The sequence below is a fragment of the Macaca nemestrina genome, chromosome X (assembly GCF_043159975.1).
Source record: "Macaca nemestrina isolate mMacNem1 chromosome X, mMacNem.hap1, whole genome shotgun sequence".
Taxonomy (NCBI): domain Eukaryota; kingdom Metazoa; phylum Chordata; class Mammalia; order Primates; family Cercopithecidae; genus Macaca; species Macaca nemestrina.
Window position 1 is genome coordinate 18803659 of NC_092145.1, and position 20913 is coordinate 18824571.

The 20913-nt window shown below is 38.9% G+C and overlaps 1 protein-coding gene and 1 pseudogene across 13 annotated transcripts in view; one reads left to right on the forward strand and one right to left on the reverse strand.

The window, feature by feature from the left end:
* LOC112426572 (uncharacterized) overlaps positions 1 to 20913 on the reverse strand; it is a 123254-nt gene that overhangs the window by 31777 nt on the left and 70564 nt on the right. For 9 of the 13 annotated variants that reach the window (XR_011618376.1, XR_011618374.1, XR_011618382.1 and 6 more), the window contains one exon: positions 17906 to 17998. The exons of the other annotated variants lie outside the window; for them this stretch is intronic. Coding sequence is in view for 2 of the 9 variants with exons in the window: in XM_071089011.1 (XP_070945112.1) it covers positions 17906 to 17998 (93 nt within the window). In the remaining 7 variants the exon portion in view is untranslated. The remainder of the gene's footprint in view (positions 1 to 17905; positions 17999 to 20913) is intronic. 13 annotated transcript variants of the gene reach the window in all.
* LOC112426580 (serine/arginine repetitive matrix protein 1 pseudogene) lies at positions 9917 to 11453 on the forward strand (annotated as a pseudogene).

Sequence of the window (20913 nt, forward strand, 5' to 3'; positions counted from 1 at the left end):
GGTGCTCAACAGCCACATGCAGCCAGTGGCACCATACTAAATGATACACAGCTAAACAATCAATAAGGATATTTATCCTTTTTTATAATTTCCAAGGGAGAGACTGGAAAGATTTACCAGTGACTATTCTAGTGCAAAATAATCTAGAATGTCCAAAAGTTCTCTCTTAGAATTTGTCTGAGAATGTGTCAATAGTTTTCAGAAAATTTTCTTTTTGCTGCTCTCTGTGGAACTCCACCTCCCATTTTGTCTTTTCCAACGTTTCTTCTGCAATCTCATACTATATCCTTGAATAGTTTTTTGGTTGTGTGGCCTCATTGAGACTTTTTGGTATCCTATACCTTTTTCTGATATGTGGAATAGGCTAACTTCAAATCTGTAAACTGAATAGCCCCATTTCTTGTACTACATCTTGACTGTCTTCTCCCACTGTATAACCCTATTAGTTTTCTGAGTTGGCTGATGTTGGCCTTTCTACAATATGTCCTTTTAATTTGGTTCATCAGAGGTAAAAGGAAATATAACAATTGATAATGTAGGAAATGCATTAATATCTTTGAAAGTATTACTGTCCTTTACTTAATTTTTTAAAATATCTTTTATTCCAAAATGATTATTCTCTGTAATTTTCTCCAGTGGGACTTTTTGTATTTCATGTGTAATATATATACTGAGGTATTATTTCAGCTATCGCTCAGTGGCCAAAAGCAGTATTTTAAAAATTTACCTTTTCCTTATTTCCAAGATATGCACCAAAAAATGTTAGTGGTACTGAAATTCCAAACCAAATTGTAAGGATATCTAGCAGAGTAGCAAAGGAGATGGTAGCTGATGACCCTTCCATCCAGAGAATTTTAGTCATAATAAAGAGATCAGCAAAGACAATTCTCAATGGAGAAAAAAGTCATTAGAAAACAAGGGGTAGGGAGAGATTTGTTAAAGGCCACAAAATTACAGCTAGATAAGAAAAATAAGTTCTAGCATTCTATAACGCTGTAGGATGACAACAATAAATAATAATATGGGCTGGGCGCGGTGGCTCAAGCCTGTAATCCCAGCACTTTGGGAGGCCGAGACGGGCGGATCACGAGGTCAGGAGATCGAGACCATCCTGGCTAACACGATGAAACTCCGTCTCTACTAAAAAATACAAAAAACTAGCAGGGCGAGGTGGCAGGCGCCTGTAGTCCCAGCTACTCAGGAGGCTGAGGCAGGAGAATGGCATGAACCCGGGAGGCGGAGCTTGCAGTGAGCCGAGATCACGCCACTGCACTCCAGCCTGGGCGACAGAGCGAGACTCCGTCTCAAAATAATAATAATAATAATAATAACAATAATATGTTATATAGTCTCAAGTAGCTAGCTAGAAGGAGGATATTAAATGTTCTCAACACAAATAATAAACTTTGAGATGATGGGTATGCTAATTATCCTGATTTGATCACATACATTATACGCATTGAAACATCACTATGTGCCCCAAGAATATGTACAAATATTATATGTCCATTAAATTTTTAAATTTTTAATTTAAAAATGTGTAGTGTACAACAAAAGAAAACAATATACTTTCAGGAAATGTTATAAACATAACTCTTTTTTTGAGACAATATCTTGCTCTGTCACCCAGGTTGGAATGCAGCAGCACAATCATAGCTTACATGTAGCTTCAACCTCCTGGACTCAAGCAACCATCCCACCAAAGTCTCCTGAGCAGCTAGGACTACGGGTGTGTGCCGCCAGGACTGGCTAACATTTTTTGTAGAGAGGAAGTCTCACTACCTTGCCCAAATTGTTCTCAAATTCCTGGGCTCAAGTAATCCTCCCATCTCAGTCTCCCAAACCACTGGAGTGGTGGGCAAGAGCCACCATACCTATGAATATCCAGACATTCTTTTAGTAAGAAGGATATCATAAATTACAATGTTAAATCCTAGAAGAATATTAAATCACAATGTGTAAACCCAGTCATTGAGCTATGGCTTAAACTTGATACCATATAAGAAAGAAGATGGAAGTTTCTTATAGGATATAATTTCCACAGCCTACTCATCCTTGTACCTTCAAACTCTAGTAGAAGGTAAACAAGGTGTGAAGCAACAGACCATGGAAAAGAACTCAATATGCTATATAGTGAACACAATCAAGAAATAGCATACATGGAAAACAGATTTTCAAATCCTAGGCTGAAAGGGGCCATAAGATGCCTTTAAGTTAGACAGGTATTCACTTAAGGAGTTTTAAACTGATTGCTCAAAATCAACAGGCCAACTTCTATGTCTACTGGATACATCACCAGGCAAGCCTAGCTGCTGTGTCCCTACTTATTTGGTACACCAGACAGGTTTGACCAAAGCTACAAGTGGGGATGGGTATGGATATGGATATGAGTGTTTCAGAAAGCCTAAAAAATAAGGTTGAAACAGTAGACAGAGGCTAGACTGTGGAAGACTGATTTTCTCCTTTTGGCATTAGGAAGCAACAGAAGAGTTTTTACAATCAAAACTCTGATACACAGTGCAGTTGTTTGGGAAGATGAATCCACAACATTGTGGAAAACAGACCTAAGGGACAAGATGATAGAAGAAAGGAGCCCAGATCAGAAGTGGTAAGAAGATGTATAATGTGGTGATAGTTAAAATGAAAAGAGATGGATATAAAAGACATGAAGAGTTAAGAATACCCATGAAACAAACGTGCACGTGTACCCCTGAATGTAAAATAAAATAATTTAAAAAAACAAAAAAAGAATTAAGAGACTTTTGGTTAAAGATGGCAGATTTAACTCACACATTTTGCTCTGCTCCTTCCTCAAAACCATGATAAAATTACAGTAAAGGAATTCTAAAAGGGCATAAACACACAAGGTAGGAGAATAGAGGAGAAAAGATATAAGCAACAAATTTTGGAAACTAGATAGCAGCTGAACAAATAGTAACTGAATTACCAGAACTGAGAAACCTGCATCCCAAGTCATCAGTAGGGAAAGCTGAAACGCAAATCCATTTATACCACAGAATTCCAAAAGGGCTCAGGAACTTGTAGTACCAGGTATCCCTGTAAGTAGGCATGAAAGAGAGGTAATAACCAGGAGGACTGCTTGAAAGTCAGCCTAGGTAGCTGACTTGCAGATTCCTTGCCCTATTCTGCAGGGCCAAATAATTTCCCTTCCCCAACACCAGCAGAATACGGAGGTGTGTTCTCTTGGGGAAGATCCCTAAAGCTCAGTAGGAAACTTTTAAAAAGAAAACCTATCATTGACATCCTTGGAGAGATTACAGGAGATATTGCGACCATAAAACAAGAAAAATAAATTTTAAAGACTATTGAGAAAACAAAAGAGCTCTTGGGAATTAAAAATATGACAAGAGGAATTAAAACCTCAATAAAAGGGTTGGAAGATAGAGATGATAAAATGTCTTAGAAAGCAGCATTTAAAAAAATTGAAAACAGGCAAAAAATTATAGGAAAATTAGATGAACAAGCCAGACATCCGAAAAACAGGAGTTATGGAAGGGGACAGAGTTCCTTATTAATGTCTTTTAGGGATATTAAGTACTTTGCTCAAGGTCAAACCACTAAAAGAGGTAGAGCTGGGATTCTAAGTCAGGTGTGTCTGATTTGTTAAGTGCAAGCTTTTTCTCATTTCACTATGCTATAATAAAGCCTCTATGATGAGGCCTCTATGATGATAACTCTAGAATGTTAATACATGTGCAACAAATCTGTAACTGTCCTCCAACTTCATGTTTTTACATTCTAAATATTTCTTCCTGGGTGCAGTAGCTCATGCCTATAATACCGGCATTTTGGGAAGCCAAAGTGGGCAGATCACATGAAGTCAGGAGTTCAAGACCAGACTGGCCAAGATGGCAAACCCAATCTCTACTAAAAATACAAAAATTAGCCAGGAGTGGTGGCGCGTACCTGTAATCCCAGCTACTCGGGAGGCTGAGGCTAGTGAATCACTTGAACCCAGGAGACGGAGTTTGGAGTGAGTAGAGATCGTGCCACTGCACGATCCAGCTTGGGCAACAGAGAGAGACTCTGTCTCAAAAATAATAATAATAATAATAATAAGCCTCTATGATGAGAAAATTATCCCTGAACCCACTCTACCAATTACATCTGTCTTCTCCCCTCCTGGACATTTTGTCAGAGACCAGAGAGAGGGAATGTGTTAATAGCCACTCGATGATATTACTAGTTTAGGCTTTGAGGTCTACTGTTCAGGGAATCTCTGGTTAGCTCTTTAGTTGTACGTTCTCCCAAGGTCCATTCCAAGTCTATCATTTTAATTATGCCATCATACTTGTCATCTCTTCTCAATTTCTTATTTAGGATCATTGCTTTGGATGCTTTTTCATCTCTCATTACAAGTGATTTGGCCTTCACTCAATCAACTTCAGTCATCTGTTCTTTCATTTTACTATTTCTACTTCACTTTTCCCCCTTGTGTTTACAATTTCTTCTGTCTACTAACAACTTTTTCAGTAGGTATAGCTATTCTGCTCTCCAAAGGCTCATACTTTGCTCCTGTTGGAGATGTAGCTTCAAGCTCTTTCAAACAAAACAAAACCTCCACCTTATGTCCCATCAGTTTCTGGCATCTTAATAAGGAAGCCTGGTTTTCCATGATTTAACTTCACTTCTCAAAATGTTTTTAATACCTTTCTGCTCTAATGAATTTGTTTAGCCACAATATTCCTCTGCCAAATTTCCTAGCTTTTGAGAGATTCATTTCAGCTGTTATCATTCCTTGGCCAGAAAAATTACTTCTCACTTGACAAATCATAACCTCCCTTTTTATATATAAACTCAATTAACCCGTCTCAACAATTTCCCTTTTGAAAGTACGCTCTAGAATGTTAATATGTGTTTAACAAATCTGTAACTGTCCTCCAAGTTCATGTTTTCACATTCTAAATATTTCTTCCTATGTCAATCTCTAATTATTTCTAGACCTTTTCATGGAATCTTAAACAGCAAAACTAGAAGGAAACTTAATAGGTCACCTGAGTTCATCTCCAACCTGAAACATTTATTCACACATTCATCAAACATTTATTGAGTACCAGTGTGTTAGGTCCTGGTGTCCAAAGATAAATAAAACAAAAATCTTAGCTCTGAAAAAAACTCAATCTAGTGGGAGACAGATATAAACAAATAAATTATAATACAATCTGGGAAGTGCTATAGCAGAATGATGAACACAGAGCAGTAAGAACCCAGAAAAAAAGAGTGACCAAAAATGCTTTGTAACTCACAAAACAATTTCACAATCCATTAGTTCATTTACTTCTCTAAACGCCTCTGTGACATAGGCATTACAGGCAAGGAAATGGACAATCAGAAATGTTATAGGACATTCCCAAAGTCACTCACCTAATATTGAGTGCTGAAATTCAAACTTTCTTCTTTCTATTTTAAAGTTTCAGTGCACACCCATCAAACTCTGCTGCCCCTTCCCTTCCCTACCTACCACTTAGGGGGTTACATGGAGGAAAAGTACATTGTTTAATAAACTTTACTGTCTCCACATTCTTTTAGGGAATATATATGTTCATTAATCGTTTCTCCATCTATAAGTTGGTGCAAAAGTAATTGCGATTTTGTAGTTGAAAGGAATTGCAAAAACCACAATTACTTTTGCACCAACCTAATAAATCCAAATCTATTTGTATGCTGTGAGGCACTGAAATTCTCTTTCAGTCTACCACATTTTGAGAAATAAGAATCCCAGTATCTTCTGACTCTCTCTCCTATTCACCTGAGAAAGTCCATAAACTACTTAAGGGAAGTGTATCATGCTTGGTTTATTGCTTTAAAATGGCATTCAGATCTACTAACAGAACTAGGAAATTCAATCTGTTTTGCATTTTTAAATTATTCATGTTATTCAGTGATACAGTAAACATTTACTGAGCACTTACTCCATTATAAGGCACTGAGTTACACACTGTGAAAAATACTGAGATGAAGAAGACATATTATTCACCCTCGTGAGTTTTAAAATATAGAATGAGAGATAAGACATATTACAAATAACTACAATCTAAGGAAGACTGTGATAAGTGTTGTAATAGTGATAATCGACACTGTACAAGTTAAGAGCATGGAAGTGGTGGTATTTGAGAATGAAAAAAAAAATTGTCATAGGGAAATTGGAAAGAAGAAATTACAAATAGGCCAGGCGCCATGGCTCACACCTGTAATCCCAGCACTTTGGGAGGCCGAGGCGAGTGGATCACTTGAGGTCAGGAGTTTGAGACCAGCCTGGCCAACATGGTGAAACCTTGTCTCTACTAAAAATACAAAAATTAGCAGGGCATGGTGGCGAACGCCTGTAATCCCAGCTACTCAGAATACCGAGGCATGAGAATCGCTTGAACCCAGGAGCTGGAGGTTGCAGTGAACTGAGATCACGCCACTGCACTCCAGCCTGGGCAACAGAGTGGGACTCTGTCAAAAAGAAAAGAAAACAAAACAAACAAAAAAACAACGAAATTACAAATAGATGGAACATCATGAGCAAAGCACGATGGTAAAATAAAATAGTAACTAATAACCACAGCTACCATTTATGGAGTACTTATTCTGTGTTAGGCACTGTTCTAAATGCTTTACATACATTATCCCACTTAATCCTTGAAGCAACCATACAAGGTAAATAATATCATTATATCCATACTGCAGATGAGGACATCTAAGTTTAGAGAAGTTAAAGAACTTGCCCAAAGTTCCATGATTAGCAAACATTATTTGTTTGAAACTCCTTTGTTGCATATCTAATTTCAAAGACAACTGCATAATGCAATAATTATACATCCATATTGATGGACATGTGAAGTATAAAGGTATCATTTGTATGACAATAACAGCACAAAGGAGGGGGAGGGAAAGGAGCTGTAGAGGAGCAAAGCTTTTGTATAATATTGAAATCAAGTTGGTATTAATATGAGCTACATTGTTATAAATTAAGATATTAGCAATCCATAAAACAACCACTAAGAAAATAACTAAAAAGAAAAATAGTAAAAGAAATGACAAGGGAATAAAAATGGTACACTAGAAAATACCTACTTAACACAAAAAAAGGCAGTAATGAAGGAATAAAGGAACAGAAAAGACATAAAATATATAGAAAAAATAACAAAATGACAGATGTAAATTCTACTTTATTGATAACTACATTAAATGTAAATTGATGAAATAACTACATTAAATGTAAATTGATAAAAATTAAAAAGAGATTGGAAAAAGTGTTCAAAAAATTATCCAAATATATGATGTCTACAAGAGGTATAATTTTGATTCAAAGGCACAAATTAAGTTGAAAGTAAAAGTATACAATGTGTTTGTGTGTGTGTGTGTGTGTGTGTGTGTGTGTGTGTGTCTGTGTAGCAAACAGTAACCAAAAGAGAGCTGGAGTAACTACACCTTTATCAGGTAAAATAGACTTAAAGACAAAAAGTGTTATGAGAGATAAAGGACATTCTGTGACAATGTAAAAGTCAATACATCAAGAATAAATAGCAGCCGGGTGCGGTTGCTCACGTCTGTAATCCCAGCACTTTGGGAGGCCAAGGCAGGTGGATCACAAGGTCAGGAGATCGAGACCATCCTGGCTAACATGGTGAAACCCTGTCTCTACTAAAAATACAAAAAAAATTAGCCAGGTGTGGTGGCAGGTGCCTGTAGTCCCAGCTACTTGGGAGGCTGAGGCAGGAGAATGGTGGGAACCCGGGAGGTGGAGCTTGCAGTGAGCCAAGATCGTGCCACTGCACTCCAGCCTGGGCAACTGAGCGAGACTCCGTCTCAGAAAAAAAAAAAAAAAAAAAAAGTAGCAATTATAAACATATATGTACCTAACCACAGAGCCCCCAAATTATAAGAAGCAAAACCTGACAGAATTGAAGGAAGAAATAGACAACAATAATAGTTGGCAACTTCAGTACCCCACTTTCAATAATGGATACAACAACTAGATAGAAGATCAACAAGAGAATGAAAGACTTAAACAGCACTACGAACCTACTAGATCTAACAGACATCTACAGAACACTCCACCAAACAAGAGCAGAATATACATTCTGCTCAAGTATATATGGAACATTCTCCAGGGTAGACCACATGTTTGGCCACAAAAAAGTCCCAATAAATTGAAAAGAACTGAAATCATACAAAGTATAATGTCATTGAAATAAATTAAACAAGGCCAAACAAATGGAAAGAGATCCTGTGTGCATGAACTAGAAGACTTAATATTGCTAAGACGGCAATATTTCCCAAATTAATCCACAGATTCCATGCGATACCTATCAAAATCACAGCTGGCTTTTTTGTTTTATTCTGTTTGGATTTTATTTTTTGAGATGGGGTCTTGTTGTTTTGCCCAGGCTTGCCTTGAACTTCCTGGGCTCAAGGGATTCTCCTGCCTCAGCCTTCTATGTAGCTGGGACTACAGGCATGTACCACTGCACCCAGCTTACAGCTGACTTTCTGAAGAAATTGAAAAGTTCTTCCTAAAATATATATGAAAATGCAAACATCTAGCCAAAACAATCTTGAAAAAGAAGAATGTTGGAGAACTCACACTTCCTAATTTGAAAATGTAATACAAAGCCACAGTAATCAAGATGTTTTGGTACTGGCATAAGGATTAACATATAAGTATAGACCAATAAAATAGGATTGAGAGTCCAGAAAGAAATCCATAGATTTATGACCATTTGATTTTCACCAAGGAACTCCAGACAATTAAATAGGGGAAGAATAGTTTTTTCAACGAATGGTGGCAAGACAAACTGGATATCCACATGCAAAGAATGAAATTAGACTCCTATCTTGTGCCATATACAAAAGTTAAATTGAAATGTATCAAAGACTTAAATTTAAGACGTAAAAATATAAACTGTAAAACATAGAAATAAATTTTAGTGACCTTAGATTAGGCAATGGTTTCTTAAATGTGACACGAAAACCACAAGCAACCAAAGACAGACTTTATCAAAACTTAAATTTTGTGCTTCAAAGAACTCAATCAAGAAACAGGCCGGGCGCAGTGGCTCACATCTGTAATCCCAGCATTTTGGGAGGCCAAGGAGGGTGGATCACAAGGTCAGGAGATCGAGACTATCCGGGCTAACACGGTGAAACCCCGTCTCTACTAAAAATACAAAAAAAAAAAAAAATTAGCCGGGCGTGGTGGCAGGTGCCTGTAGTCCCAGCTACTCGGGAGGCTGAGGCAGGAGAATGGCGTGAACCCAAGGGGTGGAGCTTGCAGTTAGCGGAGATGGCGCCACTGCACTCCAGCCTGGGCGAGATTGCGAGACTCAGTCTCAAAAAAAAAATAAAAAAAGAAAGAAAGAAAGAAACTGAGAAGACAGTCCATGGGATGGATAAAAACATTTGCAAGTCACATAACTGATAAGGATTTAGAATCCAGAATATATTTTAAAAACTCTTAAAACTCAACAATAAAAAGAAAAATAATCCAATGTTAAAATGGGCATTTTAATAGACATACTTCCAAAGAAGATATGCAAATGGTCAATAAGCTCATGAAAAGATGCTCAATATCATTAGTCATCAGGGAAATGCAAATTAAAACTATAAAATAGGTGGGGCACCCTGGCATAGGGAGCGACCTCTGAGCGAGAAGGCAAGATGCATGTGGGATTCTTCCCCGATCAAGTGGAGAACAGAATAATCAGTTCTGCAACAGACAGAAGAAACTACTGAAGCAGCTGAAATTTGCAGAATGCCTAGAAAAAAAGGGGGACACGAGCAAAGTAAATTTGGAAGTTATAAAGCCTTGGATAACAAAAAGAGTAATGGAAATCCTTGGGATGAAGATGATGTTGTGATTGAGTTTATATTCAACCAGTTGTAAGTGAAGAACCCAGACTCCAAAATGATGCAAATCAACCTGACTGGATTTTCGAATGGAAAAAATGCTCGAGAATTTGTGGGAGAACTGTGGCCCCTGCTGCTAAGTGCACAAGGAAACATCGTGGGAATTCCTTCTGCTTTCCTAGAACTGAAGAAAGAAGAAATAAAACAAAGACAGACTGAACAAGAAAAATTCGCATCTATGAAAAAGCAAGACAAAGACAAAGATAAAAGGCATAGGGAAGAAAAAGAAAGCAGCAGAGAAAAAACAGAGAGGTCTCGTAGCCCAAGAAGATGCAAATCTCCTTCCCCTAGAAGACGATCTTCCCCTGTTAGAAGAGACAAAGCGCAGTCATCCTTGATCTCCCCGTCACAGAACCAAGAGCCAGAGTCCTTCTGCTCCAGAAAAGAAGGAAAAACCTCCAGAGCTCCTAGAACCTTCAGTGAAGGTAAAAGAACCTTCAGTAGAACAGGCCCCTTCTACTAGTGACATTCTGAAAGTTCCCAAACCTGAACCTGTACCAGAGCCTAAAGAACCTTCTCCGGAAAAAAAAAAAAAAAAAAAAAAAAAAATTCCGAAAAAGAAACGCAGAAGGAAAAGACCTGACCACGATCTCGGACACGCTCCAAATCAAGATCCCAGATGCGGTCCCACTCTCCTTCTCACACTCCACCTAGACGGCGCCATAGATCCTGATCAAGATTGTATTCACCTAGAAGGCGGCCAAGCCCAAGAAGGCAGCCATCTCCTTGAAGAAGAGCTCCACCAAGAAGAATGCCTCCTCCACCAAGGCATAGAAGGAGTAGATCTCCAGTAAGATGAAGAAGACGTTCGTCAGCATCCTTGTCTGGGAGTAGCTCATCATCCTCTTCATCTCATTCCCGGTCACCACCAAAGAAGCCTCCCAAGAGGACAGCCAGCCCCCCTTGAAAAATTTGTAGGTTATCTCCTTCAGCAAGTCCTCCAAGGCGAAGGCACAGGCCATCTCCTCCTGGAACTCCACCACCCAAAACTCGGCATTCCCCAACACCCCAGCAGTCAAACTGTACAAGAAAAAGTCGTGTTTCCGTATCTCCAGGGAGAACTTCAGGTAGTGACAAAACATAAAGGTACTGAGAAAAGGGAATCCCCTTCACCAGCGCCGAAGCCTAGAAAAGTAGGGTTATCTGAATCAGAAGAAGATAAAGGTGGTAAAATGGCTGCAGTAGATTCTGTGCAGCAGAGACGCCCATACAGACGACAAAACCAGCAGTCTTCATCTGACTCTGGCTCCTCCTCCTCCAAAGAAGATGAAAGACCCAAGAGATCCCATGTGAAGAATGGTGCGGTTGGCAGGCGGCGGAGACATTCCCCTTCCCGGAGTGCCTCTCCATCACCACGAAAGCGCCAAAAAGAGACTTCCCCTCGTGGTAGATGGAGAAGAACTCCATCCCCACCACCCACCAGAAGGCGATGGTCTCCTTCTCCCGCCTCTCTTCCTCGATGGCGCAGTTCTCCAACACCACCACCACGAAAAAGAACTCCTTCTCCCCCACATCGGTGCTCAGCCTTCTCCTAGAAGATACTCTCCTCCAACAGAGAGGAGATACTCTCCTTCTCCAACTCCAAAGAGAAGAATGGCTTCTCCTCCTCCCCTTCCTGAACAAAGAGCATCACCATCTTCACCACCAAAGCATTGGGTCTCCCATTCTCCACCTCCCAAACAAAGAAGCTCCTCAGTCACCAAGAGATGTTCACCTTCATTATCATCCAAGCACAGGAAGGGGTCTTCCCCAAGCCACTCCACCCACCAGGCCCGATCACCACAATCAAACAAATGGCATTCGCCCTCACCACAGCCTCGAGCTCCTCAGACCTCCTCAAGTCTTCCACCCATTCGAAGAGGAGGGTCGTCATCACCCCAAAGAAGGCAGTCCCTGTCTCCAAATACTAGGCCCTTTAGGAGACTCTCCAGGACTCTGGAACCTATAAAGATAAAAAAGCCTGCTTCACGAAGCCCACAGTCTATAAGGAGGGTCACATCCTCCTGATCTGTCTCCGGGTCTCCTGAGCCAGCAGCTTAAAAGCCCCCAGCACCTCCATCCCCCGTCTGGTCTCAGGCACCATCTACAAACTGGACACCAGCTGTACCGGTCAAAAAGGCCAAAAGCCCAACACCAAGAGCATCACCACCAAGAAATTCCAGTCAAGAAGGAGGTGGGAAGAAAAAGAAGGACAAGAAACACAAAAAGGATAAGAAGCACAAGAAGCACAAAAAACACAAGAAGGAAAAGGCTGTGGCTGCAACTGCTGCAGCTGCTGTGACCCCTGCAGTCATTGCAGCTGCCACAACCACATTAGCACAGGAAGAACCAGTGGCAGCGCCAGAGCCGAAGAAGGAGACTGAAAGTGAAGCTGAAGATAACCTTGATGACTTAGAAAAGCACCTGCGTTGGCCAGGCACGGTGGCTCACGCCTGTAATCCCAGCACTTTGGGAGGCCGAGGGGGGCGGATCACAAGGTCAGGAGAGCGACACCATCCTGGCTAACACGGTGAAACCCCGTTTCTACTAAAAATACAAATAAAATTAGCCAAGCGTGGCGGGGGGCACCTGTAGTCCCAGCTACTCGGGAGGCTGAGGCAGGAGAATGGCGTGAACCCGGGAGGCGGATGTTGCAGTAAGCCGAGATCGCGCCACTGGCCTCCAGCCTGGGGGACAGAGTGAGACTCCATCTCGGAAAAATCAAAAGAAAAAAGAAAAGCACCTGTGTGAAAAGGCCCTGAGATCAATGAGGAAGGCCCAAGTGTCCCCACAGTCTCAGGCGGAAATGTTTGTTATGATGTAAATTTTATTTGGTTTGTATGCAGTTCAATTTCAAAATTGCTAAAATGTGTTTGAGTTTTAGACTATAACATTTGTTGTAATAATTGCTAGGTTGAAGTTCACCATGTAAAACAAGGGGCATGGATTTACATTGCAAAAGTTGTCCATACTGTATTAGTGACATTCTTTCACTGACAGCTGACATAATTCATTTAGAGTGAAATATTTTAAGCCAAAAAAAAAATCCCCTTTTTAAAAAGGGGGGTTTAAATACTATTAGCATTTTCATGGTTCCTTTAAATGCCCTGGCTATTCCCAGAGCGTTTTTTTGTTTGTTTGTTTGGTTGGTTGGTTGGTTTGTGGTTTTCTTTTTGTTTTTCTTTTTCTTTACATTTTTTTCATTTGAGTCTTAGCACCCATTTAACTTATGCTTCTGACGTTGTATGTTCTGTAAGCTTGCCCAGAAATAAGACCACTGTTTTGAACTACCACAAAAGTATAAATGAATATCTTAATGCCATAATCTTTCCTGTTGCCTGTGGAGTTTCTGCTGAAATGAATCAGGATTCAAGCTCTAAGATGAGACAGAAAATGAAAGCATGCTGTTTGCCAGGACACTGTGACTGTGGATTTATATTGATGTGTAACAAGTTGATCTGGAACACTGGACCCTCATTCTGTTCTTCTGGTTTTGTGTTTTTGTTTTGTTTTTTCTTTTGTAAAGGCAATGAGCCAGTCCCAGGAAGGATCTTTTAGTTACATACAATTTTGTTTAATGAAATGTCATGGCTCTGTTCATATTTTTCTCTTGTTCTTCCAATCAGTATATAAAATTTTCTGAGCTCTTGTATTTGGAAGGCTGGAAGGGCCCAGACTTTGGAACAGTGTCTTAGTTTCACTGTTTTTGTTTTGATTTTTTTTTTCCAGTTTTTTTTTTTTTTTAAATTAAAGCTATGTAAAGCTTGTGGATTAAACAGAATAAATTTCTAAATTAAAAAAAAAACTAAAATAACACTTCATACCCACTAGGTGGCTATAATAAAAAAAAGAAAGAAAGAAAAGAAAGGATAGTAACAAGTGTTGGTGAGGGTACGAAGAAACTGGAACCCTGATACATTACTGATAGGGATGTAAATGGTGCAGCCAGGTTTGAAAACAGTCTGACAGTTTCTCAAAATAATAAACATAAAGTTACCATATGACCCAGTGATTTCACTTATAGGTATACATGCAGTAGAATTGAAAGCAGATGTTCACTCAAAACATTGTACAAATATGTTTATAGGCTAGGCACGGTGGCTCACTCCTGTAATCCCAGCACTTTGGGAGGACAAGGTGGGCAGATCACGAGGTCAGGAGTTCAAGACCAGCCTGGCCAACATAGTGAAACACTGTCCCTACTAAAAATACAAAAATTAGCCAGACATGGTGGCATTTGCCTATAGTCCCAGCTATTCAGGAAACTGAGGCAGGAGAATCACTTGAACCCAGGAAGCAGAGGTTGTGGTGAGCCGAGATTGCACCACTGCACTCCAGCCTAGGCAACAGAGCAAGACTCCGTCTCAAAAAAAAAAAAAAAAAAAAAATGTTTATAGCAGTGTAATTCAAAATATCCAAAAGGTAAAAATAGTCCAGATGTCCATCAAACGAAAGGCGGTACATCCATACAAAGGAGTATTATTCAATCAGAAAAAGGAATGAAGTACTGATACATGATACAATATGAATGGACTTTGAAAACATTATCCTAAGTGAAAGAAGTCAGACACAAAATGTCACATGCTTCATGATTCATTTATATTAAGTGCCCAGAATAGGCAAGTCCATAGAGATAGAAAATAGATTAGTAAATTCACAGCCAAGGGGATGGGAGAACGGAGAGTGTCTGCTAATAAGAACAGGACTTCTTTTTTTATTTTTATTTCAAGTTCCAGGGTACATGTGCAGGTTTGTTACATGGTAAACATGTGCCATGGTGGTTTGATGCACCTATCAACCCATCACCTAGGTATTAAACCCAGCATGCATTAGCTATTTTTCCTAATGCTCTCTGTCCCCACAACCCACCTCCCAACAGGCCCCAGTGTGTGTTATTCCTTTCCCTGTGTCCATGTGTTCTCATGAAGAGGGTTTCTTTTGAGGGTCATGAAATGTTCTGGAATTAGGATAGTGGTGACAGTTTTATAACTTTGTGACTATACTAAAAACCACTGAATTGTAGGCTTTAAAAGGGTGAATTTTATGATATGTGAATTGTACATAAATGTTTTAGAAGAAAGAATAAAGGGTAATGGTAAAACTAAGAATGAATACAGTTTTTAGCCTATGTGACCAAAACAGTGGTGATAATATAAACAAAAATAAGAACTTCATGTGGGACAATTTGTTGGATAAATAGAAATAAATAAATTCAGTTCTAAAGACATAGTACTTGAAACCGACCGTGAAAATGGATGCCATCACTCAAGGAGAGAGCATGCAAAAATCAAGAAAAAGAGGAAGAAGAGAGAGGAAGAATGGGGAGGAAGAGAAGGAGAAAGAAAGGGAGAGAGAGGAAAGAGAAAAACCAAGAGGCGAGGATATAACTAGGAAGAAAGTCCACATTTGATAGTCAGAAGGATGACAGAAGGGAGTTAAGAGAAGGGAAAAAGAGGTGGAAGAACTAGAAGAGTACAATGACAAGAATAGTGAAAGGGAAGAACTTTTCATAAAGATGAGTGTAGCTAACCAGGCACGGTGGCTCACGCCTGTAATCCCAGCACTTTGGGAGGCCGAGGCAGGCAGATCACCTGAGGTCAGGATTCAAGATCAGCCTGACAAACATGGTGAAACCTCGTCTCTACTAAAAATACAAAATTAGCCGGGCGTGGTGATGCATGGCTGTAATCCCAGCTACTCAGGAGACTGAGGCAGGAGAATCTCTTGAACCTGAGAGGCAGAGGTTGCAGTGAACCGAGATCCCACCATTGCACTTCAGCCTGGGCAACAAGAGCAAAACTCCATGTCAAAAGAAAAAAAAAAAAATGAGTGTAGCTAATAGTCTGTCAAATGTTACAGACTGATCAAGGAGACTAGGAACGAATGCAATGAATTTGACAAGAAGAAAGGTCATCTGTCAACTTTCAGGAATGCTTTTCAAAAGAGAGATCCAAACTGCCAGTATTAAGAAGAATGGGTCATAAATATAAAGAGAGATGATTGGGAAAGGAAGAGAAATGGGACAGGAACATGAAAGGATGTAGAAGGACAATAGCAAATAAACTGAAGTGCACAAAACCCGACACAAAAAGACATTTGTACAAGCATAATTTATAATTAACATAAAATACAAACAACCTAAATTATCTAACGATATGTAAAAAATAAATGATTGCACAAATATAGAAGCATTGTCTGGTATCATGATTAAGAGAACAGACTCTCAAGCCAGACTGCTTAAATTTGAATTCATATTTATTTATTTATTTATTTAAGACAAGGTCTCACTCTTTCGCCCAGGCTGGAGTGCAGTGGCACAGTCTCAGCTCACTGCAACCTCCCCCTCCTGTGCTCAAGTGACTGTCTTGCCTCAGCCTCTCAAGTAGCTGGGACTGTAGGCGCATGCCACCACACTTGGCTAATTTTTTTGTATTTTTTGTAAAGACAGGGTTTTGCCAGGTTTCCCAGGCTGGTTTCAAACTTCTGGGCTCAATCCCTGATCCACCCACCTCGGTCTACCAAACTGCTGGGATTACAGGTGTCAGCCACCACGCCTGGCCGAATTTGAATTCTGACTCTACCACTTACTAGCTGAGTGACCATGGGCACTACTCTGTGCCTTATTTCCTCATCTGCAAAATGGGATAATAACAATAATATCTACCTCATAGTGTTGATGGGAAGATTAAATGAGTTAGTATTTGCAAAGAATTTAGAACAATATCTGACATATAGTTAAGTACTATATAAGGGTGAATTATTATCAATACAATAGAATACCTGTGGTTGTTAAAAATGATATCAGAGAATTTCCAATGATTAACCAAAATATTGAGACTTAACATTTAACAACACATTGTTAAGTGAATAAAGCTGGAAAAAATTATATACATTATGTGATCATAATTTACATGCACAGAAAAAGACTAGAAACATAACAGGCCAACACGAGTTCACTCAAAAAGATGGGACTGTAGGGGATTATTATTTTAATCCTTATGCTTTTCTGTATCTCTAAATGTTCTATCACAATAATTTATTATAGGTGGAAAAAAATAAACATGAAAATAGAGAATTCTAGGCTAAAATGGCTGACTGAATATATATATATATATATATATATCTTTAATCTTTCTTCTGAAACCACAGGAAAATTATAAAAAAGTATTTTAAAAAAAAATCTTCACAGACAGGGAGAACAGGAGAGCAGATAGCAGAAAAAAATAAAAGGAACCCAGAAACTATTGCAGATAGTGGAGAAAGCTGAGAGGCAACCCAATTTACACTACAGAATCCACAAAAAGCTCAGAAACCAGCAGCAACAGGTAATCTGTGAGTAAAGTGTGGTGGGGTGACTAATGGAAGAGAATTTTGTGAAAGCTTTTTGAGAAGCAGATACATCTATCATCTCCCTCACTCTAACTATAGCATATATCTAGAGGTTTATTCTCCAGGTTGGAGAACATCAGACATGATTAAGGGCTTGGGTACTATATGCGGCTACATGGCACATGTCAAGACACCTGGCTCCTTTCCCCTAGACACCTCCCAGAATGCTGGCAGCCAGACATTAACCCTTCAGCCAGGAGATTAGAATTTCCAGGTTTTCTTTGAGAAAAGTTACTATCCCAAGGCTTAAACCCTAAAGATATTGACAGAAGAGGGTCCACTAAAAACAGTGCACCTAGATCAGCAAACAGTGAAGTTCCAAGTCTATAAGCTTCCCTACACACTCATAACATTCATTTAGTATTTTATTCTCACACTTTTAATCATACGCATACATACAACCAGCCATTGCCAGACCTTTGAGGAAATCCTGTAGCATGAAAGATAGAAATGAAAACAAAAAGGGAAAGTCAGCCTGAAGAAAATGATTCATTGAGAAAAAATACTTATCATTAGTAACCCAAGAGAGGTATAATATGATACTGCACTCATGGAACACTGACAAGATGCTTTTTCAAAGGAACATTAAGAAAACAAGGCCAGGCGCAGTGGCTCATACCTGTAACCCCAGCACTTTGGGAGGCCAAGGTGGGCAGATCACTGGAGGCCAAGAGTTCGAGATCAGCCTGGGCAACATAGTGAGACCCCGTCTCTATTAAAAATACAAAAAAGTTAGCCAGACATGGTGGTAAGCCTGTAATCCCAGCTACTCCTGAGGCTGAGGCACAAGAATATTTTGAACCTGGGAGGTGGAGGTTTCAGTGAGCAGAAATCGCACCACTGCACTCCAGCCTGGGTGATGGGGCCAGACTCTGGAAAAAAAAAAAAAGAAAGAAAGAAAGAAAGAAAGAAAGAAAGAAAGAAAGAAAGAAAGAAAGAAAGAAAGAAAGAAAGAAAGAAAGAAAGAAAGAGAGAGAGAGAGAGAGAGAGAGAGAGAGAGGAAGGAAGGAAGGAAGGAAGGAAGGAAGGAAGGAAGGAAGGAAGGTTGGTTAAAAAAAAAGAGCTCTAGGGAGCTAAAATCTAACAGCAATAATGACAAAAATCAATATAAAAATTTAAAATCTAGAAAGTAGAGCAAAAATACAGAGATAAAAATTACAAGAGAAAAAAATGAGAAATTTAGAGACAGTCCAGGAGTCCTCAACAAATACAGATGCTCCTTGATTTACAACTGTGTTACATCCCAGTAAACCCACTGTCAGTTGAAAATATTGTAAGTTGAAAATGCATCTAATACACCTAACCTACCAAATATCATAGCTTAGACTAGCATGGGCATTTTGTAGACATGATGGAATGCAAAAACACAAAACACAACATCCAAAAATGCTAGCAACACAGTACACTGTAGAGTGTCTGTTGCTTGCCCTCATGTTGTGTGGCTGACTGGAAGCTACAGCTCGCTGCTATTGCCCAGCATTACAAGAGAGTATCATACAGCTTATTGCTAGCCCAGGAAAAGATCAAAATTCAAAACTCAAAGTACGATTTCTACTGTAAGCATATTGCTTTCACATCATCATAATATCAAAAAACCATAAGTCAAACCATCATAAGTCAGGGACTATGTGTATTAGCAAACCAAATCCAGCCATATATAAAAAGAATAAAAGCCATGATAAGGCTACTCAGAGCATTTTACTTGTATTTATATTATATTACATACCTTCAAGTACCACTTCTTGTAATATTAACTTTAGAGTTTTCTTGAAAATTTAATGATAACAAGTATTGAAATTAATCCTGGGAATGCACAACTGGTCAAAAATAGAAATCAAATCAATGTAATTCACCATATTAATAAACTAAAAAAAAGAAAACCATATGATCATCTCAATAAATGCAGAAAAAGCATCTGACAAAATCCAAAATCTATTACTGATAAAAAAGTTCTCAGCAAAGGAAGAATAGAAAGAAAAATCCTCAACCTGACAGACTTCATATATGAAAAACCCTCAGCTAACATACTTAGTTGTAAAAGACTAGATGCTTTCCCTCTGAGATCAGGAACGAGGCAAAGATATCCATTCTTACCACTTTTCAACATCATATTAGAGGTCTAGCCAGTGCTATACAGCAACATCAACACAAGCATCCAGATTGGAAAGGATGAAATACAATAGTCTCCATTCACAGCTGACATAATTACATACACAGAAAATCACAAAGACTCTATAACAAAGCTCCTATAACAAATCAGTGAGTTTAGCAAGGTGAGAAGATACAAGGGCAATATGTTGAAATCAATTATATTTCTATACGCCTGCAACGAATAACTGGAACTCGGTTTGTAAAATATCACTTATAGCACCAAAAAAAAGAAAAGAATGAAAAGGAAGAAAAAAATATGTAGGTATAAATCTAACAAAATATGTGCTGGAGCTACAAAACGCTGATGAAAGGCACTAAAGAGGACCTAAATAAATGGAGAGAAATACTGTACTCATTGACTGGAAGGTTTCATATTATGAAGCTATCAATAGTCCACAAATTGATCTATAGATTCAATGCAATCATAATCAAAATCCCAGCAGGACTTTTTGTACATATCAGCAAGCTGATGCTAGAATTTATATGGAAAGGAAAATAAACAAGAATAGCCAAAACAATCTTAAAGAAAGAACAACAAAGTTAGAGGACTCACATCACCTAATTTCAAATTTTGTTACAAAAATTTAGTAATCAGTCTGTGCGCAGTGGCTCATGCCTATAATCCCAGCACTTTGGGAGGCCAAGGCAGGCGGATCACTTGAGGTCAGGAGTTTGAGACCAGCCTGGACAACATGGTGAAACCTCGTCTCTACTAAAAATACAAAAATTAGCCAGGTGTAGTAGTGGGTGCCTGTAATCCCAGCTACTCGGGAGGCTGAGGCAGGAGAATCGCTTGAATCCGGGAGGTGGAGTTTGCAGTAAGCTGAGATCACGGCACTGCACTCCAGCCTGGCTGACAGAGTGAGACTCTGTCTCAAAAAAAAAAAAAAAAAAAAAAAAAATACAGCAATCAAGACCGTATATTTGTGAGCTGATAGACACATAGATCAATGCAAAAGAACAGAGTCCAGAAACTGGCCAAACATATATGGGCAATTGATTTTGACAATGGTGCCAAGGTAATTTAATGGAAAAAGAGCAGTCTTTTCTACCATTAGTACTGAAACCACAGGGCACCCATAAACAAAATAGAAAAAAAAAAACTTTGAGCCACAACTCACATATACCCAAAAATTAAGTCAAAATGGATCACAGGCCTAGAGATAAAACATAAAACTATGCATCTTTTACCAGAAAACGTAGAAGAAAATTTTGTGATCTTGGATTAGGCAGAGTTCTTAAACACAATACAAAAAGCATATCCATAAATGAAAAAAAAATGGTAAATAGGACTCATCCAAATTAAATCCTTTCATTCTGCAAAAGACCCTGTTAAGATATTAAGAAGATAAGCACTGAGAAAATATTTGCAAATCACATATCTCACAAAGGACTTGTGTCCAGAATATATAAAGAACTCTCAAAACTCAACAATAAGAAAACAAACTACCCAATTAAAAACCAAGCAAAAGATCT